Consider the following 23,511-nt stretch of genomic DNA (forward strand, 5'->3'; position numbering starts at 1 on the left):
AACAAACACTGTACATCTCTCTATATTTAGGCTAAAATGTTGCTTTATTTATTTATTTATTTATTTATTTGTGTGTGTATGTTTGTCCTTTCATTTTAGTTGTCTTTTATTTTTTAATTTTACTTTCCCAAATTATTATTATCATTATTAATAAAGGAATTGAATTGCTTTGTTTCTTTATTTCATCTTCATTTACAAGTAGCAGGGTATTTACAGCTAGTGTGTATTTCTGTCCGTTCGCGTCTCGTCTTTATGTTCCCCCTGGCACCAAAGTCACAAACTACCGTTATACCTAAAAACACTAATCACTCAGTGCTCCGACGGTGCGTCACGCTGTGCTAATGGTCCTTTTGAAGTGTCACCCACTGTATTAGTGTTAATATAAGTCAATATAATATTCCACCAATAATTTCCTCAATGTTTTGTTTTCTCTCTCAGAATGCCACAGCTCATGTTCAGGCTGCATTGGTGGAAGTTTTCAGAACTGTACCTCCTGTTTGCGACCCGGTGTCCTTCATCAAGGGCAGTGCCTCAGCAAATGTCCCAATGGCTTCTTCCACATTCAGGACCTCACTTGTCAAGGTCTCTCCTTTGTTCTCCAAACAAAAGAAGCTTATTTCCCTGTGGATTAATACACTACCTGACACAAATCTTGTCGCCTATCCATGTTTAAGGAACAACTGATAACAACTTGACTTCTAGTTGATAATTTGGTATCAGAAGTGGCCTATGTGAAAGGCAAAGGCCTCTAGATTACGCTTATTTTACCAAAATAAAATATGATCATGCCTTGATTTTAAAAATTTGAATTAGGACAGTAAGGTCTGACTTTGCTTAGACAAAAGTCTTGAGACTTAACAGAAATAATGTTCAGTATAATATAAAGTCATGGTGCAGTGGGAAAATAATTAATATAATATTGTATGACTCTTATGAGCTTAGATGACTGCATCCATACATCTCTGCAATGACTCAAATAACTTATTAATGAAATCATCTGGAATGCCAAAGAAAGCGTTCTTGCAGGACTCCCTGAGTTCATCGAAAATCTTAGGATTTATCATCAATGGCTCCTCCTTCTTACCCTAGACATGCTCAATAATGGTCATGTATGGTGACCAGGCTGGCCAATCCTGGAGCACCTTGACCTTTTTTGCTTTTAGGAACTGCAATGTAGAGACTGAAGCATAAGAAGGAGTACTATTCTGCTGAAGAATTTCCCCTCTCTTGTAGTTTGTAATGTAATAGGCAGCACAAATGTCTTGATACCTCAAGCTGTTGTTGTTGCTATCCCTTCTGCATATCTCTCGCATGCTCCTATGCTGAATGTAACCCTAAACCATGATTTTACCCTTCACCAAACTTGACTGATTTCTATTAGAATCTTATCCATGTGGGTTCCAGTAGGTCTTCTGTAGTATTTGTGATGATTGGGATGCAGTTCAACAGATGATTCATCAGAAAAATCTACCTTCTGCCACTTTTCCAAATGATCAACTAGAAGTCAAGTTATTATTTGTTGCTATTAAAACTGGAATAGATGGCAAGACTTTTGTCAGGTAGTGTACAGTATAAATTGATTATTTTGTGAATCTAAAGTTGTACCCATTATTATCTTCTCTCCCTTCAGCTTGTCATCCATCATGTAAGGAGTGCACTGGCACATCTCAGGCCGACTGTTCTGCCTGTCCCGCTCATGCCAGTCTTCATAACGGTTACTGCCGAACCAGCTGCCCCGAGGGCCAGTACCTCAATTCTGTGGGTTTCTGCGATGGTGAGTGAAAATCGGTTTTTCAGATTTTCCAGACCCTCACCACAACATTGTTGAAAACTTCCAGATTACACCTTTGATCTCAAGTCAGTGCACCTGCTCGGGTTTAAGGGTGTCAAATGGGCACATTTTGCCTTCAAGGGAGGATTTTGTGTTCAAAGGGCATGTCTGTATTGTTGTAAAGTCAATGCCAAGAGTGTGGAATTGGGGAAGTATGCTCATTCTTTTGTCGAATGTGCTCTGAGGCTCTTTAATTCCTGAAACTAATTACGGTACCCTGTTTTTTGGCTCCTAATAAACTTTGGTTAAATTACCAGTCTGTGTCTCATAAAGAAAGGAAATTTTGTGTAATAAACATGAGGAAACAAATCAAAAGAAGCAGTATATGCTTCAGAATGTCTGAGATAAATGGGACTATTAGTTGAAAATAGACATGGTTGTAAAATACAAAGAACAGACTGTGGTATAAAGTATTTACCAATAAATGCATTTTCATTAATTACATTTTAGTTTAGAACTGAGGGCAGTTATTTCTTACACCGAGTGCTGGATTTTGTTGCCATTTAAAAAGTGAGACTTTCAGAAAGGTTCAAGTAAACTTTTTCTGTTAAGACAAGTGAATCCCAAATTCCCTCAAGCTCTAGCAAGGGCAGGAGATTAAAATAAAAACACTTAATATATTATTTATTCCTCATCTTTCTCAGTGACAGTTCAGAGTTCTGGGGGAAACAAGTCTCTTATGCTCACCAAAATTCAGTAAAACACTAATGTTATAAAATGTATAGAATTTTCAGCTTCATCATAATCTAGTTTTCAGAGTCTTATGTTTTTTTGTTTTTTTTTTTTTGCTGAAATCATTGTAAAATGCTGAAATCATTGTTTGCTTCTCAATGAACAAACAATAGTTGAATAATTATTATTATTATATTAGTATTATTAATGTAAAACAGTTGTGTTGTGTTTTATTTTTTCCTCAATATTTTCTGACAGTCTAAGATCATAAATATCCTTACTCTGACTTTGACCAGTTCAACTAGGCCTAAACAAATGATAGTATAGATGAAGTTGATAAATCAACAGATATTCCACATCAGTATTTTACATTTTCTTTGTAAAACGTTTTAAAATTAATTTTATGCAAATGCTTTTTTTTTTAGTCAATGTGGTCCATTAAGGGCCCTATCATACACCTGGTGCAATAAGGCACAAGACGTGTTTTGCATAATTTGTTGTTATTTTCAGACCAGCGCAACCCTATTATCCTGTTTTTTAAATAGCAAGTCCATTTGTGTCACTTTGTGGACTCATGGGTGTGCCAGTCTATAGAAATGGTGTGTTAAGGCACATTGTTGGCACGTTGCTTTTTTGAGAAACTGAAATTGACCACAGTAATGACATTTTGCGTTTGTATAATGCTATTATTAGTTGCAGTATTATTTATTATATGCATATTAATATTTGTTTCAATAAAAACAAGTTTAGATTTGTCCATCTGTCGGAGTTTGTAGATATACTGTATGCATAACCATATGGGGCATAAGAACAGGACGTGTGAATATAATTCCCAGGTTTTTTGACCCCACTTTGTTGTTAATATTCATTTATTGAACAAGAATTAGAGCTGAATTTAGAAATAGTTTTAAACACAAATCTTTGCGCTTAACAAATGTAATTAGATATGTAGGCTAATAGCTGTCTTCACTGGAATGCACACAACACCATTTCCTTATCCAAGTAAAGGAGTAAAGTAAAGAGTAAAAGTTAAGTAAAGAAAGTAAAGAGGCCGATTTTGGACACGCCCTGAATGCTTTTACGGCATGCGCTTTAGACTTTGTGCCTAGATCGTTAGAATAGAGCCCTAAATGTCTAAATAAATGTCTAATATGAAAACCTTTTGGAATGGTTGTAAACCAGACTTTTTGTTAGAGATTAAGCTGACCAGTATGATAAATGTAGCAGTAAATGGCTCCAAAATGAAAGCTGGTGGATTAATGCTGAAATGATTGGACGAGTTTACAAATAGTTGGACGAGTATTGCAAATATGTCCTTGTTGTTGTTAAACAGCTTATGGAATCATTCAGACTTTGGCATTGAAATCTGAAAATATGTATGAATTATGAAAAAAAAACATAACTCACAAATAACACCTCACTAGGACTTATTGTCAAAATCCACTGTTAAAACATTCAGCATGTTTACTGTATAACAAATTCATATTTTGATAGGATAATTGAAATGACTTTTATTTTTATTACACACTGAAGGTGACAGCGGCACATTTTAATAATTGTGTAATTGCTTTTCCTCAGAAACTTTCCACAGACCTCCTTTTCTAGTTAGATCTTGTTACAAGAGTCAGTAAAGCATGAACTCTATGTATAATTTAAAGAATCTACCGGTGTCTCATAGTGTCTGCACAATATCAAGCAACCTGAGAAATAAGAGCTTTTGGCTGGCTGATTTGCATCGCTTTATTATCAGCGCCCTCAGCGAGTCCGTGGCAGTGATACCAGTCTATTCCCACAGCTGATAAACACTGAGAGAGGATACGCAGATAAAACACTGTTTACTTTTACACCTTGAGAACATTTTTAAGATAATGATCTGATAAGATGTTCTTCCTCTGCTCAGTCGGGGATGCTTTTATGGATCTGCATAATAATAATGCGTGTCGTCTGTCTGTTTGTTTCTTTGTCAGAGTGCGAGGAGGGATGCCAGCGCTGTGTCGCAGACCTGCAGTCTGGCTCTGGCACTGTGTGTTTGTGGTGTAAAGTTCCCAGAATGCTTCTGCTGGGCAATCACTGTGTTCCCGAGTGCCCACACAAACACTATCGCTGGCATGGAGCCTGCAAAAGTAAGTTAAAGTGGAGGGCTTTCTGGATACATACAGTTCTGGGAAGTAACTAATCACATGTAGTCTGGATTACATAATCAGATTCCAAAAAATAGGTGGTTAATAGATTATATTAAATTATTTACTATCACAATACACTTATTACTGATTTATAGATTTGTCTTCATCGTATCCAGTGGCAATTATGGATTCTGAAAATATTGAAAACCTCATATTTTAAATCTAGTTTGTCAATGGACGTCCATGTCATGCTGGGAAGCCCAAAATTAGTTTGTTAGGTCAAAGCCCTTGATTGAAAAAATCTTACCCATTAAATTTTAATTAAAATCTCAATAATTTCGGTCAACTTAAAATAAATTTGGGGTCTCTGATGGTCACATTAAGATAACTAAGTAAAAAATGTGTCCAAACTATTTATTTTGGTTTATTGAAATTTTACACCAATAATAATATTGGAACAATAATCATCAATTCACAAAACCCCAGAAGCTCCTTCACAAAACTGTGATGTAATAAGTAGCTGCATCCGAAATCGAGTACTTCCATACTAAACAGTACGCTAAAAACAGGATGTATGCCAAGTAGTATGTGCAAATTCATAGAATTCGAAAAACGTTAGCTGCGTTTAAAAACTGCATACTTCCATACTATATAGTACTCTAAAATCAGTATGCGAGCTAAGTAGTATTTCCGAATTCATAGAATTTGAAAAACAGTATGTAAGAAGTACTAGGATGACCTACTACCTCTGGCAAGATTCTGAAATGCGTTTTGCATCGACGCTACGATATTCTATGATTCACCGTGAGGGATGCGTCCCTGACACAGGTAGGTCACATGATGATGACAAAATGGCTGATATAGTATGTGTGAGTTCCGTTTATACTACAGACAATTATAGAATGTACTTTTGTAACAACCGAGTAGTATGTTCAAATTCAAATGCTGTACCTACTGAGTAGTAGGCAATTTCGGCCACGGCCATTGTTTCTCAACCACGTTTCTGGAGGACCACCAGCTCTGCACATTTTGCATGTTTTTTTTAATCAAACACACTTGATTCAGATCATCAGCTCATTTGCAGAAAGTGCATCCCAAATCGCATACTTATGCACTATTCTACGTCATTTTTAATATAAATAGTGTAAGTAGTGAGTTTACACTGAAAACTCTAAAAATAATAAGTGCACTTTAATTTCCCGGATGATGCACTCATTTGACTAAAATGAAGTGTGTAATGATGGACACACACTTAAAGACCGCAGTTTTGCTGACATAGTGGACGGGGCGGAGCTAATGGCCGATGTGTTGGATTACTTCATTTATTTTGGATTATGAAAGTAAAATTCTCCTATGAGAGGGATTATAGCGCCTCCCGATGGAGAATGAGGCAGTAGTCATAGCAGGTATTATTTGGTACTTTGTTTATTTATTTCACTAATTTGACAACCGTCAAACGTCATCTGGGAAGCGGGTTAAATTTCCGATTTGTAAAAAATCATTAGTGTTCCATTTGTGACGACACTATATACATATACTATGCTATTGAGTGGGTAAGTGCATAAGTACATGGTGCATAAGTGCATAGTGTGCCATTTGGGACGCAGCTAGAGACTGAAAGACCTGTAATGGGTGTGACAGACAAAGGAGAGATCCAAAACATGCAGTGTTGGTGGTCCTCCAGGGACATGGTTGAGAAACACTGATGTACATGATATTTAATCTACTTCATCATGATAATGACAAAAAATAGAATGTATTTAAAAATAATCAAATCTATGATAAATAATTTTATATTCTAGATTGTTACTTGTAACTGTTTGTCATTTGTAGTCAGTAACAGACCCAGATTTCTAAGTAATCAAGTAATCACCAAGCACAGTTTTTTTTAGAGGTACATTTTGAGACAAAAATAGATCTGCTTGAACTCTGCAACATATTTATGAACACATAGTATAGGTGCAAATATAGAATGTAAGAAAGTTTTAAAAGAGCACAGTAGTTTGTCTAAAAATAAAAATGCTGTCATTGTTTAGTCATCCTCCACTTGTTTAAATCCATTTTTTTTCTTCTTTTGAACACAAATATTATATTCGAAAAGACTGTTGCAAACCTGTAGCCATTCACTCCCATTGTATTGTTTTGGCTTCCGGTTCCCAACATTCTTCTTTTATGTTTAACAGAAGTAGAACAAGCACACTACCAATACTTGATAAAAAATGTATTTAATGTAAATGTAATGTTTCAATCTCACATCCTTCATCTGACCTACAGTATATACATAATTAATGCATACAATGTGTGGGATAGCTTGTTCTCCTTTTGTACATTTTTCCTACACACATATCGTTGCTTCAGGTGTGTGCTGAGTTTGACTTGATTGAATGTTCAACAGAAGGAAAATAACTCAAAGCAGGCTTAAAAACAACCGAAGCAAATTTTCATTTTGTTTTTGGATGTCTTAAATGACATAACAAAGATTTAAACTTTCATTTTGAAAGGTGTTAAATGTGTGGATGGGTAAACAGGAATTATGCTATAATTAAACTTTAGAAAGGCTGGTAAATTAAATTGATGCGAGCACTGCACTTTCAATTTGAAAAAATGTTGTGTTGTTGCATCTTAAACAAGCGTGCGGTTTCAGGATATTTTATAATCAATTATGTTAGTGTAATATTCCAAGCAGTTGCTGGTAATTGACTGATGAGGAATTATGACAGTGCTGCTTTGTGATGTTTGTACTGTAATAGTTTAGACCATTGTAAAAGTGCATATTTGATCTCCCTCATATTTTTTGAACAGCCATATATAGTAATGCATAAACCTTTTTAAAATATGATTTTGGGGTTATTTCAGGCTTGATTATAACTTAAAATCCCACAGGATACATAACAGTATTGTTTCTTGGTTAGTATTGGTTGCTAAGTCTTATTTAGTTATATAGGGTTGTGTTCAAGTTGTAAATTATACATTGATGATCGGGTAATATGCTTCAGTGAATCAAATTTGTATATTTAATTCAAGACATTGATTAATCAAACTTATCATTAAGTTTTTAGTTTTTTGAAGGATATTGAGTGGTTCTTGGAGACATTTGTCATATTAAACAAACAGTGACAATTTTGCATTCCTGCACCAATAAATGAATGACCATGACAGACTGCACTTACAGTATTTATTATTTTACTGTTTAACTTCCATGCACGAGCAATTGCATAATAAAAATACAAACAATGCATCTAATTTGATGTTACTTTTAGGCTACATGTTGATACAAACACCTATTTTACAAGAAAACATTTCGTGAAATCTTACGCTGTCTGTCGGTGCTCAAGATTTACTACTTTCAAATGGCTGAATTGTTATTTTTCATGCATTCACAATGGTATAAACCATTTTAGGTCTGTGGTCAAATGTATGTTTGAGTTTTCTATTATTTTAATTATTAATATTATTATAATTATGAAATCTGAAATATTATGAGAAATATGTAATTAATAATTCTTAACTACTGAATTGAAAAACACATTGCTTGATCACTTTTCATTGTGCTCCTTTAATGCACCGTATGTAGATTCTAATGTTATCAATCGATTGAATGGACATTATCAGTGGTTATCAGCTGATAGATATAGGCCAGCAGGGGCTTTCTGTGCTTAGAAGTAGGCCTAGAAAACTGTTATCATCCATCCAAATTGTTAATCAGCTATAGATCACATATGTCTGCGTCCAGAAATGAAAAAAAAAACTATATATATTATTTATTACATTTCCCATTAATTGTATTTTATCAATCCCCAACCTTACCCCAACCCTAAACCCAACCTTCACGGTAATGTAAAAACATATCTGGATCTGGAGTCTTCTCTATTAGTATAGCTGATTAAACGCAATAATTATTTATATTATTTATTCAATTTATCCATTACCAGTATTTTATTAACGTCTACCCCAACCCTAAACCCAACCATCACAGTAATGTAAAAATAGACCTAGATCTGGAGTCTTCTCTATTAGTATAGCTGATTAGACATGTGGATGGGTGATAACAGCCTTGTAAGCCTACCAGTAGGCGCAGAAGGCCCCTGGAGGCCCATGTCTATCAGCTGATAACCACTGATAACGGCCATTCAATCGAGTGATAACATTCAAAGCGGTTGAATGCACTCCATTACCATGTGCTTTTTGCCCAAAAAAGTAAGCACTGAGCCCTGTGTTTTGTATAGATTATAATAATAATGCATTTTAATACAACTGTGAGCTAATGCAGTGCCAAAAGTACAAACTATCACAAGTTTTGCTTATTTTTAGGTTATAACTAACAATTTACTCATGCTAAATGGAATCTAGAACATCTATATAAGCAAATAATGTGAGAAGTGAAAATTTGCCTGCCCTTTTTTACCTAACTGCCCTTACGTATTCTGCAGATGTTTTATAGACCTTTTCCATATGGTGATGTTACTGGCCCATAAACATTTCCTGCTTGTAGTCAAACTATTTCATTTCTGTAACAAGAGGTGATTCAATCATAGCTTGAATTTATAACAGCTATTGTAACAAGATTTATCAATATCTTGAACTTTTTGGACTCTCAGAAGCTGTGTAAATTTAAAATGTAAAACAGGAAATACATCAGGACCATTGTTTTTGTTTACATCCCTCAAAATGATCTATATGCATTTTTATATTCATTTTTATTTGTAGTCATAAATGATTAAGCAGTCCTTCTAAACAAAGTATTAACTGTTATACACATTTCTAGTTTTTGGAAAAGAAAAAGCCCAAGGTTGTACCATTGCAAACCTGTTGATGATCTTGTCACAATATGCTCATGCACAAACCTAATATGCATCACACAATAATGACAATTCATCTTGTCTTCCACTGAGAAAGGCCCTCTGCTGCCTTACAGTATTTCCAGCATGGAGTTTCATTATGTAAATTGAACATCAGTCACATACAGCTTCTCCTCCCAACACCAGCATTCCTCTTTATGCACTGATTTGTCATTCTACATGATCTCTCAATGTAATATAGCCAGTGCCTCTGTTTCCATAACCCTGATGCAATTACCTGTGATGCTTCAAAAGTGGCCCCTCTGCTGACAGTGTGGATGAGACGGTGCATTTGTTTTTATTAGGGAGCGTGATGCAGTGCTTGGCTTTAATGCGGAATCTTTTAAGATGCTGATGTAATCTATAAACTATTATGGCCTTCTTTAATTGCCTGGCTTTGAAGCGATGTCATGGGAGTGTACATGAATGTGCGCGAATACATTTATATGCACTAGTCTGAATAGGATCTATGTGCATTAAAGTCAAAACAAACACTTATTGGAATTTACTTTCACTTACCTAGCATTTCAAGCATCTATACCCTGTTTCAAGGTAATATGTCAAGTTGACAGAAATCTGACCATCCTTTGTAAATAAACATTTTAGTTCAGGATGTGAATAGTTTTCCTTTTAAGCGTCTTATTTCTTTATTACACTGAAATGTGAACGTCCTTGGCAACATTGCTTATTAAAATGTCAAAATGCAGTGGATCTACTTTTTAAGATTGAAAGATTTTAATGGCATTATCTGCTATCGCTGAGTGTGGTCTGAATCAGTCATACTGTATACATCTGGACATATTATATTCATCAAAGGTTTACAGATCATTATGGTATGTTTATCTGATTCATAGGTCTAATTCAGGTCACACTATTTTTTTTTTTTTAGATATCTTGGCTTTATTCTTATTGTCCTGCTCATCATCTTAATAATCAGCTCGTCATTCTGTTATGTGCTTGTGTCCTCCAGAATGTCACTCTTCCTGTGAGGAGTGCAGTGCTGATGGTCCTCTTTCCTGTACCTCTTGTTTGGCCCCTGAAGTTTTGGCCCCATCAGGACTCTGTAGTCCACGCTGTCCGACTGGATATTATGCTGATGAAAACCGAGTTTGCCAAAGTAAGTCTGTCAATTAAGGGTGTAATTGATGTTGTTGTTTTATTTTATTTTATTCCATTTTAATTCATTTTATTTTATTTATTAAAGCTAAGATCATCAATTATGACTTTTTGTTTTAATTTGAACAATGATGGAGCTATACATGACCCATCTTCTCAGAATCAGAATTGGTTTTATTGCCAAGCGTTTTGGCTACAGAAGCTTCCAGTGTACGTAAAGTGACAAGTGACAACACAAAATAAATATGAGAAAATACAACATTAAACAGAAATACAATTAGACAAAAAGCTATGGGTGTTAAATTGTATTTACAGATTTGTTTGTACAAATGCGTGGGAGAAAATATTGCATTGTATATTGTTATATGGTGCCGTGTACAAGTGCGTTTGAGAAAGTATTGCACATGTTTATTGCACAGTAGGGGAATATTTAACTGTTCATGAGGTAGATGCCTAAACCTAAACCTAAAACCAACCTAAAATCAACCAAATATCAACGTTTAATGATTTAACAGCTTGATGTTGTGTGGACTATGATTTCTATCAGATGTTGGATGTTGGTTGCCATACCTGACGAATAAATGTCAGCATTTGACGTCAATATGATGTTGGTTTAAGATGTTGGCTCGATGTTGGATCTTAGTCACTTTTCTAACTCAACCTAAAATCAACCAAATATCAACGTTATTTGAAGTCATTATTGGACATCAAAATAACGTTGTCTATAGATGCTGGCTAGACATTGAATTTTGGTCACTTGACATCACAACCTAAATCTTACCTAATTTTACTGTATTATGACATGTGCCTGCTGGGCAATAACGAAATGCACTACAGAATGTTACGTTTACACACATTCACAAATTACATGTAAATGCATCAGCTTTCCACAGCGTAATACGCACTACTCACTACTCTTGAGTACTTTTGAAAAGTCTACTTTTTACTCATACTTTGAGTAATATTTACTATATTAAAAATATACAAATATTTTACAGATACTTTTACTCTACTTGCACTACATTTTAGGCAAGTAATGATACTTTAAGTATGATTTTGCAGTACTCTATCCACCACTGTATATAAAATAATTATTGATTGAAGTAGGCAGGTTTGTTTTAAAAAAATCTGTCATTGCTGCTATATAAGGGATTCTTCTTTAATTTCTTATTAATATTTTGTATTTGCAATGCCAATCATATGTTGTGTGCACTTCTTATTTCATACTGTAAATTAATTGATTATGACTGTGTGTGTGTTTTAGAGTGTGATTCTCAGTGTCTGAGCTGTGAGATGGCAGGCGTGTGCTCATCCTGTAGAGATCCAGCTAAAGTGCTTCTGTTTGGGGAGTGTCAGTATGAGAGCTGTGCTCATCAGTATTACCTCAACACCAGCACACGCACATGCAGAGGTGAGTCTCAGCCCGCTTACGGCGCACAGCATCTGTCAAACATAGAATAATCACAGAGAAATATTCATTTAGACCAGAAACTTTCCTGCTTTTACTTCTGGATCAATTCACGCATTTTTAAAATTGAATTATTTTAAGTTATGGATCCTGCAAGATTGAACTGAGTTTTGTGTTTTTGCGTCATAAGGACTACACTACCTGACAAAAGTCTTGTCGTTGATCCCAGTTGTAAGAGCAACAGATAATAACTTCTAGTTGATCTTTTGGAAAAGTGGCAGAAGGTAGATTTTTTTGATCAATCATCTGTTGAACTGCATCCCAATCATCACAAATACTGCAGAAGACCTACCGGAACCCGCATGGACCCAAGATTCTCACAGAAATCAGTCAAGTTTGGTGAAGTAAAAATCATAGTTGTGGGTTACATTCAGTATGGTCATGTATGAAAGATCTGTAGATTGGATGGTAACATAAACAACCTGAGGTATCAAGACATTTGTGTTGCCCATTACATTACAAACCACAGAAGAGGGCAAATTCTTCATCAAGATAGTGCTCCTTCTCATACTTCAGCCTCTACATCAAAGTTCCTGAAAGCAAAGAAGGTCAAGGTGCTCCAGTACTGGCCAGCACAGTCACCATATATGAACATTATTGAGCATGTATGGGGTGAGAGATGAAAGAGGCATTGAAGATAAATCCAAAGAATCTTGATAAATTCGATGACTTTATTAATAAGTTATTTGAGTCATTGCAGTGATGTATGGATGCAGTCGATCAAACACATGGAAGCCAGACTCAATAATAATTATTTTTCCACTGCACCATGACTTTATATTCTATACTGTACATTATTTCTGTTAAGTTACAAGATGTTTGTCTCAGTGAAGACCTTACTGTCCTAATAATTAAAAATCAAAAAGTTAAATTAAAAATTAAAAAGGCATGATCATGTTCTGTTATGGTAAAATAATCATAATCTAGAGGCCTTTGCCTTTCATATAAGCCACTTCTGATGCTAAATGATCAACTAGAAGTCAAGTTATTGTTTGATGTTCCTAAAACTTTTATAAACAAGAAGACTTTTGTCTGGTAGTGTATTATAGTCATTTTTGGTCTTGTTAATAGAGAACATTTATTACACAAAAAAGTGTCATATAAAGGCTGAATACACTACAATTTTTGTTTGGGAAGTCGGCTCTAAAATGTCTTTAGCTTCAAAACGTCTGATATTATTAGCAGATTTTAGAACTTTTTTTAGTGTTGTGTGTCTCTTAGCAACTAGGCAACGTGTTTCTCTATGACTGTGTTGTGTGATTTGAAGGTTTGTTAGTGAGAGATTGTCGGTCTGATGCCCAGTTTTTCTTTGTAACTATTTACAAATTCAGCTCGTGTATATTGCTTGTGGCGTTTTAATTTGTGTTCAGTTTTTAAAAGTAGTGTATTCCGGCCTTAAAGAAATATTCTTCCAGTCCATTATATATAATATATAGACTTAAATACCAACAGAGAGCAGTTAGGGAAAAGCGGATGCATCTTTCATCCATAGCAATTAAGGTCAAATATATTTCACAGAGGCTCATCATGAAGTAGCAAGAATAATTGCAGAGAAGATTGTTATTTTGTAATAATTGTGAGCATGTTCAGATCTTAATGCGATGTGGTTTGGGATTTGGATGTGGAACAGACCCCATACAGTGAGACCTTTATTTCATTTTGATGGGATTTACAGAGAAGATCAAAAGGAGACAGAGATTAGTTTTTGTCCCTTGAGTATTTTGGTGTGTGTATATACGTGTGTTTGTGTGAGTGAGTGAGTGTGAACAAAATAGAAAGAGAGACAATTACAAAGCTTGCAGGTATGTAAAGCGGTTTACCTCTGCAGTACAATAAATGAAGGTTACCTTGACAGTATTTGGAGGGAGCACTACAGAAATTCAGGATGTCATTCAGTTCGGGTCTGTGGATGGAAATGTGAAAGACAGTCTAAATGTCATATTCAAATGTGCTGCTTTTGAAGCTATACATATGGACATCACCAGTGACGTTTAAATAGGAAATAGAGTTAGATGAAGTTAGCCAGTGTGCTTTTCAGATGTACATTTGAAATGTTTAGGCTGGGAGGGTGGTTTTGGAGAATGAGGGCAGAGATGATGAGGTTATGTGGGTGAAGCGATGACAGAAAGAGCATGATGGGACTTTTTAATGAGCTGAGCTGATTTAGAGAGCGGGGGTCTGCTGGTGTGTTATCAAATGGTTGGCTAGTGCTCTCTATAATAGATGATTGTAGAACTGAAACATTGTCTCTCTCGCTCTCTCTCTCTCTATCTCTCTCTCTCTCTGTTTCTCATTGTAAGTCAAGCAGCGTTTCAAAATGCCTTGTATTACTTTTTGTTCTGGCACTATTCAAATTTAGTTTTACAGGTATTTTCAACTGTCTTATTTGTGTTTGTAAGAGTTTTAGATTATAAAAATGTAGACTTTAACAAAATCTTCATGAAATGTATGTAAATGACTAATGAAATGTATGGTTTTCATGCTTTTTAATTGGTCATACAGCGTACCTACCATGTTAAATTAAAGAATTAAGTCCCAAGAAGCTATTGTTTATGATACATTTAGAGCATTGCTATAAATGTTTTACCACAGTTTAATCATATGGAGAAAACAATGATATTTACTCACACATCTGCTTATCTCTGGACAGAATATTCTTACGGTGCACAAAAAATTGCATCTCTACTTCCCTACGATATTATGTGAAAGTACTATGTCCACATTCATAGAATTACAAAAAGGGCAAGATGACTTAATTCTACTGCTGAGATTCCGAAGTGCACATCCAGTGGAAACTTTATTATGTCATGCCATGCCATCAAGAATTTATGAATTCTGAGATTGTGAAATAAGTTAAAATTCATATGTAGCTAGACATGGGCCAGAAATAAGTTTCTGACCGTGTGATAATCTTGGATAAAAATATCACGGTATCAAGGTATTTTATTAGTGTTCTAAAAAGTTTTATGTCTGGGTAAAAATAGTACAACTTTTTTCCCCATTGAACACAATATATTTTATTTCAGAAAACACTTATAATATTTTGGAACAGTAAACATGCCAGGCTAAATAAATTAAAATAAATAAATAAATTCAATAATTTATAAATTTATATATAATAATAATAAATTAATTAGAATAAATAATTGACTTCTGCTGTCTGTGTTAGTTTCAAAACACAGATTTATTTACAACACATAAAAAAAAATCTTACATGTACCTTATAGTAACGGTATAACAGAATTTTTTTGTGGTTTTAAAACCTTGACTTTTCTAAAGCACGGTAAACCTTGAAACCGGTTATCTTCCCATGACTATATGAAGCACATTTTCTGACAAAATGCAATTTTAGATGTGCTGATAGTTTAAGATTGCTACATTAAACAGTTTAACTCCAAAAACAGTACCTTTCTTGAAACAAAACACATTTAAATAACTTTTCTTTTGCATTTCAAAAACAGTGAACTTTCACAAACACGTGCTAACATCAGCAAATTTTCTTGCTAAAATATACTCCTCTGTCAGAGATGCATGTGATAGGTGTAAGTCATCACCAGCGGATCTAATACATATGTTGTGGTAATGCACTAAATTATTTGATCATTGGGCTAAAATATTTAAAACTTTGAAAGATGCAATCGACATAGACTTCAGGCCATTTTTGGGTTTGCAATAGATGCTAACCTTTTAGTAATGGTCTGCAAGGCTTTAGCTTTTACTACTTTGCTAGCAAGACATCTCTTCCTGTTAAAGTGGAAACATGTTTCTCAACCCTTTATTATACATTAAATTGAAAAGAATTAGACTTTCACTTATTGGTTCTTTAAAGACCTTTCACAAATTGTGGCGCCCTTTTTTGATTATCTGCTTGCTAACTCTTGATTCTTAAGCTGAGCAAAAAATATTTCTTAGTTTTTTCAATGGGAAGTTAGGGGCTGTAAAGGATGGAAAGTGTTTATTTGGGGTCGTGTTAACAACATCATGGAAGGATAATTATAGAATGAATGTTGTAATTGATATTCCATATAGAAAACCTAATAAAAGAACTTAAAATAAATAAATAAATAAATAAACTTTGTCCCCTTAATCAATTGAATTGATTAGAAAAAATCCTGGAAGCCACCTACAACAATCCTTTTTTTTCTTTAAACAAATTCTGATCTTTTTTTGTTTTTATTGAAATGTCATCTTCTATCAGCACAATAGCCTCGTGGGCAGTGCAGCAACATGTAGCACAACTTTACTTAGAGCAGCCTGAGTTTGAATCCTGGTTCTCTAACTTTTCCCAATTCCATGCTCGCTCTTTCTCTTTACAAATTTGCTTCCAAAAATCTTTCCAATCAAAATAAAGGCAAAAAAACGTGAAAAATAATTCTTAAAGAAAAACTCATTATTTCATTTCATTGATATGACAGACTTCTCTCTGATCTCTCTGATTAATTTAGCTAAAACTGTCAGGGTGGGTGCGGGGAAATGGGGAAAAAGGAGCGAGGACTCAAGTGCAGGATAAATGGGAATTTATTAAATAATAAAAATAAAATAAAATGCAAAATAAACTACCCCGAGGGGGAAAACATTAACAAAACAAAAGCATACACATACAAACAGGACTGGGCAGGCTGGCAAGAATGAGGACTGGAAACACGACAGGACTAGACTTCAAACGACGAAATGTGATGACGAACTGACACAGGACAGCAAAAGTGAGGGGTATATAAACTGTAGAAGATTAACACACAAACAGGTGAACACAATTAACTAATAATGGGTTAACAAGGAGGGTGGGACAAGACAATAGACGGGAGAGCGCATGACACAGAGAGACAATACAAGCCATGCGCTCACATAACACAACAAGAACATGCAGCCAATGAGAGAACTCATTAACCGCATGTTCATGACAACAAACACAACACTGAAGCACACGACAAAAGCACGTGACCACAATGTAAACACCGAGCCACGTGCTTTGACAAGAGACGCAAGACACGAGCACACGATGAATGAAAACTCACCATGCGCTCACATATGCAGCATGCATGCTTCATCCCAGCGCCGACCAAAACCGAAACCAACAAGACTGAGACGCTGGGAATGAAACACCATGCTGCTGACAGACGAAAACACAAACACGAGTACAAGAGCGCACGCGTCTGAGGGACGCAGAGCGCGCACGCGGCCACGTCAAGCAGGAGCGCGCACTCTGCGTACACCCACGACGGCGCGCGCACACAGAGACAGAAACAGGACCAGACATGAGTAGTGTCAAAGATCTGCCACCAAAACAAGAATTTACAAGATCAGAGTGGCAGAACCCTGACACTACCCCCCCCCCCAAAAGGGACGCCACCTGGCGTCCCTAAAGGGAACATCCAACAAGGTACAAGACAGACAAGAAACACCACAAGACAACAAAACAGGCAACATCAACAAACACAAGACAGGGAGGTGAACAGGCAAGACATAAAGGGGGGGAGGGAGGGGAGCCAAGTCAGACCCAACACGACAAACAAGGGAGGGATGGGAGGGCAAGACAAGGGAGGATCAGTCCAGGGTGGGACCGGAGGAACTGTCCAGGGTGGGTCCAGCGGGTCGAGAGCCCTAGCAGGGAACCAGGGTGGAGCCAGAGGGTCCGTCCAGGGTGGAGGAAAGGAACACCAGGGAGGGGCAGGAGGGACGACCCAGGGAGTGTCTATGAGGGGAAACAAGACCAGAGGTCTGTGGGGGGCCGGCAGGGCAAGGAGCCGGGCTGGGACCGGCAGGGCTAGACGTCTGGTAGGTGCCGGCAGGGAAAGGAGCCGGGCTGGGGACGGCAGGGCTAGACGTCTGGGTGGTGCCGGCAGGGCAAGGAGCCGGGCTGGGGCCGGCAGGGCAAGACGTCTGGTTGGGGCCGGCAGGGCAAAAAGCAGGGCTGGGGCCGGCAGGGCTAAACGTCTGGTAGGTGCCGGCAGAAAAGGAGCCGGGCTGGGGCCGGCAGGGCTAGACGTCTGGGTGGTGCCGGCAGGGAAAGACGTCTGGGTGGTGCCGGCAGGGCAAGGAGCCGGGCTGGGGCCGGCTGGGCAAGACGTCTGGGTGGTGCCGGCAGGGCAAGGAGCCGGGCTGGGGCCGGCAGGGCTAAACGTCTGGTAGGTGCCGGCAGGGCAAGGAGCCGGGCTGGGGCCGGCAGGGTTAAACGTCTGGTAGGTGCCGGCAGGGAAAGGAGCCGGGGTGGGGCCGGCAGGGCTAAACGTCTGGTAGGTGCCGGCAGGGCAAGGAGCCGGGCTGGGGCCGGCAGGGCTAAACGTCTGGTAGGTGCCGGCAGGGCAAGGAGCCGGGCTGGGGCCGGCAGGGCTAAACGTCTGGTAGGTGCCGGCAGGGCAAGGAGCCGGGCTGGGGCCGGCAGGGTTAAACGTCTGGTAGGTGCCGGCAGGGAAAGGAGCCGGGGTGGGGCCGGCAGGGCTAGACGTCTGGGTGGTGCCGGCAGGGAAAGACGTCTGGGTGGTGCCGGCAGGGCAAGGAGCCGGACTGGGACCGGCACTGAGCGGTGCTCAGGGGCTGGAGCCGACACTGGAGGGCGCTCAGGGGCTGGAGCCGACACTGGAGGGCGCTCAGGGGCTGGAGCCGACACTGGAGGGCGCTCAGGGGCTGGAGCCGACACTGGAGGGCGCTCAGGGGCTGGAGCCGACACTGGAGGGCGCTCAGGGGCTGGAGCCGACACTGGAGGGCGCTCAGGGGCTGGAGCCGACACTGGAGGGCGCTCAGGGGCTGGAGCCGACACTGGAGGGCGCTCAGGGGCTGGAGCCGACACTGGAGGGCGCTCAGGGGCTGGAGCCGACACTGGAGGGCGCTCAGGGGCTGGAGCCGACACTGGAGGGCGCTCAGGGGCTGGAGCCGACACTGGAGGGCGCTCAGGGGCTGGAGCCGACACTGGAGGGCGCTCAGGGGCTGGAGCAACCCTCGCAGAAGAGGCCTTTCTCTTCCGCCTCCGCTTTTGGGTGCGGGTTAACCCTTGGGGGCTGGACATGGACCAGGAGATGGTGCTGGTGGTGGTGGTGAGAGGGGTCCATTCCCCCTCCAGGATCTCCCTCTCCATCCTCAGACAGGAATAGTCCACCACCTCCCAAAACGTCCATGTCCTGATGTCACCCAGCTCCTCCCAATCGAATGGCTCATCCAATCCAGCCAGAAAGATGTGGATGAGGGTGGTCTCACTGAACCCAAGCCCCCGGACTGCCTCAAGAAGATCTTCGGCGTAGATGCCAAAGGGGCGATGGTTCTGCCTGTGAGACAGTCCTCTGGCTGGGGGTTGGTCGATGGGTCCTTCTTGCTGGGAGCAAGCTGGGCGCAGAAATAGTCCCATTTCCGCTGAGTCCTCTTTTTGGTCAGTTCGTACTGTCAGGGTGGGTGCGGGGAAATGGGGAAAAAGGAGCGAGGACTCAAGTGCAGGATAAATGGGAATTTATTAAATAATAAAAATAAAATAAAATGCAAAATAAACTACCCCGAGGGGGAAAACATTAACAAAACAAAAGCATACACATACAAACAGGACTGGGCAGGCTGGCAAGGATGAGGACTGGAAACACGACAGGACTAGACTTCAAACGACGAAATGTGATGACGAACTGACACAGGACAGCAAAAGTGAGGGGTATATAAACTGTAGAAGATTAACACACAAACAGGTGAACACAATTAACTAATAATGGGTTAACAAGGAGGGTGGGACAAGACAATAGACGGGAGAGCGCATGACACAGAGAGACAATACAAGCCATGCGCTCACATAACACAACAAGAACATGCAGCCAATGAGAGAACTCATTAACCGCATGTTCATGACAACAAACACAACACTGAAGCACACGACAAAAGCACGTGACCACAATGTAAACACCGAGCCACGTGCTTTGACAAGAGACGCAAGACACGAGCACACGATGAATGAAAACTCACCATGCGCTCACATATGCAGCATGCATGCTTCATCCCAGCGCCGACCAAAACCGAAACCAACAAGACTGAGACGCTGGGAATGAAACACCATGCTGCTGACAGACGAAAACACAAACACGAGTACAAGAGCGCACGCGTCTGAGGGACGCAGAGCGCGCACGCGGCCACGTCAAGCAGGAGCGCGCACTCTGCGTACACCCACGACGGCGCGCGCACACAGAGACAGAAACAGGACCAGACATGAGAAGTGTCAGAGCTCTGCCACCAAAACAAGAATTTACAAGATCAGAGTGGCAGAACCCTGACAAAAACCTCAAGCTGACATTCAGAACTGCTCAATGGCATAGGTTTGCTCCTGACATTGGTGGGGACCTGTGAAATTGACATGCTAGTGTGGAAATATAAATTTATATCATCTAATTCCAAATGAACAATAATCTACGTATAACTGAAAAGTTATATTCTTTGGTTTTTAATTATATAATTTCATTAACATCCCATCTAGGAGGGACATTTAACCTTTATCTCTCTGACTACAGGCTAAGCCAGTGATGCAAATGCTTTAAACGACTCTGTCTTTGTCTTTGGGTGTTGCTTTTATGCTACAGAAACCCTATGTTGATTTACTTGTGTGGTCAGTAGCTGGGCCGTTTTTTAACACCTATGCCATGCTGACTCCAACTCTTAATTTACTTTGTTTAGCCATATCCCCTCCTCCTAAGAACACAATATAGACATGAAATCTTTGTCTTAATTCAGACTATTTGCTGACTTGTGAGAGACTTGTGAAAGAACTTGCAGACTGCGGACCTCTAGTAGGCTCTTGCAGACACATGGAAATCTAAAAGACGCTGTATGACTGCAGATTAACCAACACGTCTCAATAAAGGAATTCTGCTTGTTTCGAGTCTCCTGGACTGGGTTCTCTCTTCTTTTCACTCATTTATTTTTTTTTACAACACTAGCTTATTCTGAGAGAGTAGGAAAGCTGACAGGGATCATATTATTTATACTTTTACGTTAAGCAGATTATTGTGCAGTTAGTTTTCAGACCATATTGTTCACAGACTATATCAGCGTGCTATAATGTTAGATTGTATGTCAAAGTGGGGGAAAAACACTACCTTTTTTATTGTTACCATTATTATGATAGACAGTGTAATCCAGTAGCAAACTTAAGTGTATGTGACTTACACTTAAAAAAAAAAAAGTCCTCCTTATTCTTTTTTTGTTGTTGTTTTTAACCATCCTTACTTGCGTGTCACACACCTCACACACCTTATTCTTGCACGACAAAATTTTCAATTGTGTTTTGGCGGTCTGACTCGAGTAGAGAATGTAATTTAACCCTTTCTGGATGTCTAGGTTAATTTTTACAAGTGCAATTTTTTAAAGGTGAATTAAGAGAAGTTTATTTATATAGTAATTTCGACAGGATCACATGCTTCTCATGAAACACAGCTAGTCATGCATTAGCCAATTCATCATTCACCAATCAGACAATTCCTAGGTCACTATAAATACCCTAAGTTCCATATAACTGCCATCTTCATTTTGAAGAATCCCCCTTCTATCCCTGCTCCTCCTCCTTTGCTAGATGGGTGACACAGTGGCCCAGTAGTTAGCAATGTTGCCTCACAGCAAGAATGTCACAGGTTCTACTCCTTACCAAGCCAGCCGACGTTACTATGTTGAGTTTACACATTTTCCCCGTGCTCACGTTTTGGTTTTAAAACATAAAAACATGCAGTAAGTTAATTGACTAATCCAAATCCGCACCATAGACATGCTCCTAGTTGGTAGTTATCTCTTAAGACCAATCACTATCGGCTCTTTATCTACTACAGCGGAGGAGTTTTGAGATCTACCTGAGCTCAAACTCCCCTCTCATCCTGCCATGAGAGGGAGCCCTGGGCTCGAGGATCTTAAGAGCCCAGTGTTCTCTCCTGGGACAGCATGCTGAACACTCTTTATAATTAATCATCAGCTAAGTGTGAACTCTTGAACTTATTGGTGAGGACATTTCAGTAGTCAATGGATCTTAGTGGGTACACGTCCCCTTCGTCCATGCCAATTCTATGCCCCTGGATCTGCTGCCATTCACTTAAAAACATAAAAAGTCTCCATCCCACAATTCCTCAATATTCAATCCAAGCGTACATCACAGTACAGAAAAATCCGACACTATCTATGCCAAATCACAACTTTGTGGGATGTTTAAGCGCTTTATTCAGAGCACTCTTTACTTACAGTACAATCACACAGCCTCTCTTGGCGTGTGGCTTCACTAATTAGCATGTCTAGGAAGTTCTTCATTCCTGCAGGCAGTAATGCTGTTGAAATTTGCATGCTGAATTGAAAGTGATTGGGCTTTATCATGGATTGCCTTGAAAGCACTGGTATTTTCTTCAATAAATGCAAATCAAGTTTCTTTCATGCTCTCTCATCGCTGTTTCTTGGCCTTGTTTTGTTTTTAATTTGCTCTCCTTTTACTCTCTTCTTCAGCCACACTTCAATTTGTCATATTTTCCTGTTATATCCCTCCCACCCACTCTGTCTTTTGCTGTGTTTTTGTCAGAATGCGACTGGAGCTGTAATGCGTGCCGTGGACCTCTGCGCAGTGACTGCCTGCAGTGCATGGAGGGATACGTCCTGCAGGATGGCATTTGTGTGCCGGGTTGCTCACCGGGATTCTACCAGGATGCAGAGAGATGTCTGAGTCAGTCATCAAGAAAAATAACAACCTTCATTATGATTCTAACCAATCAATTTTCCAGCTCAATAAGCTTTGACATTTCAATCTCTCAGTCAGTTGTCACAGTCGGGGAAGCGAGGGAGGGCCACTAATGTCTGGTGGATAGTGCCAACATCAGCCGCTGTGCAATAGCCAAGGTTTAATGGCACTTTAATGGATCAATTTCAAATTAGACTGAAAGACGAGTCTATCAGAGCCGCTGTAGTTATGAACCAGATTAAAGAAGCTCCTGACTCTCATTTAGAATTCACTTTCTTCAGACTTTGATTGATAGTATCCTGCATCATTCAGCAATGGTAGCAGATGCTATAGATGCTATTAAACCTGCTGAATCACTTAATCAAAATGCAGCATAGGACCTGAAGTTTATTTTTAATTTTACTTTTTTTTGTTAGTTTTAATTATATAATAAATGAATAGTATTAATAATATATTATGTTATTATGTTTTCAATCAAATATGGGGTCAGTAAGTTTTTTTTTTCAAGAATTTAGTACTTTTGCTCATTAATTATGTATTGAATTAATAAAAAATATCATTAAAGTCATTTCTAAAGTGAAAAAAAAAACCAGGCTCATTCTGAAAAAGTACCTTTATATACATTTCTGGAGAGTGCCAAATATGTCCCAGGAGCTAAATTTTTTGCAGTTTTGTTTTTGCGAATCCATTAGAGGGCCCAGAGGTGTACGCTTTTTTTGCCATTTGTGCCTGCTGTTCTCACGTGAGTCCACCAGAGGCTGCTGTTGACTGACTGACTGACTGACCAACTGACC

General features: G+C 38.9%; 2 protein-coding genes and 1 long non-coding RNA gene across 3 annotated transcripts in view; 2 read left to right on the plus strand and 1 right to left on the minus strand.

Moving 5' to 3' along the window:
- Window positions 1-23,511, plus strand: part of fras1 (Fraser extracellular matrix complex subunit 1) — a gene marked incomplete at its 5' end in the record, with an annotated part of 190,295 nt that overhangs the window by 64,065 nt on the left and 102,719 nt on the right. Inside the window, 6 exon segments of the mRNA NM_001130840.1 lie at window positions 439-576; window positions 1,631-1,774; window positions 4,471-4,626; window positions 10,435-10,581; window positions 11,845-11,991; window positions 22,562-22,702. Coding sequence (NP_001124312.1) covers window positions 439-576; window positions 1,631-1,774; window positions 4,471-4,626; window positions 10,435-10,581; window positions 11,845-11,991; window positions 22,562-22,702 — 873 coding nt within the window.
- On the minus strand, window positions 15,270-21,703 carry LOC147844076 (uncharacterized). The gene is made up of 3 exons (XR_015491515.1): window positions 20,946-21,703; window positions 20,296-20,371; window positions 15,270-16,499 (listed from the first exon to the last, which is right to left on the minus strand). It is a non-coding gene; the product is annotated as an uncharacterized LOC147844076 (long non-coding RNA).
- On the plus strand, window positions 16,550-20,123 carry LOC147844077 (uncharacterized). The gene is made up of 3 exons (XM_087253824.1): window positions 16,550-18,069; window positions 18,448-18,571; window positions 18,721-20,123. Exons 1-3 carry the CDS (start codon window positions 17,569-17,571, stop codon window positions 19,134-19,136), a joined length of 1,041 nt encoding a protein of 346 aa, XP_087109950.1. The 5' UTR covers window positions 16,550-17,568; the 3' UTR covers window positions 19,137-20,123.

Source organism: Danio rerio, chromosome 5 (genome assembly GCF_052040795.2).
Source record: "Danio rerio strain M-AB ecotype USA chromosome 5, GRCz13ab, whole genome shotgun sequence".
Lineage (NCBI taxonomy): Eukaryota > Metazoa > Chordata > Actinopteri > Cypriniformes > Danionidae > Danio > Danio rerio.

Excerpts from the sequence above, each read along its gene's own strand:
- LOC147844077 (XM_087253824.1), top strand. The coding sequence starts at position 17,569 with ATGGGAGGGCAAGACAAGGGAGGATCAGTCCAGGGTGGGACCGGAGGA. Across the intron at positions 18,070-18,447 it reads CAGGGAAAGACGTCTGGGTG|GTGCCGGCAGGGAAAGGAGC; the intron begins GTGCCGGCAGGG and ends AACGTCTGGTAG. Across the intron at positions 18,572-18,720 it reads ACTGGGACCGGCACTGAGCG|GGCGCTCAGGGGCTGGAGCC; the intron begins GTGCTCAGGGGC and ends CCGACACTGGAG.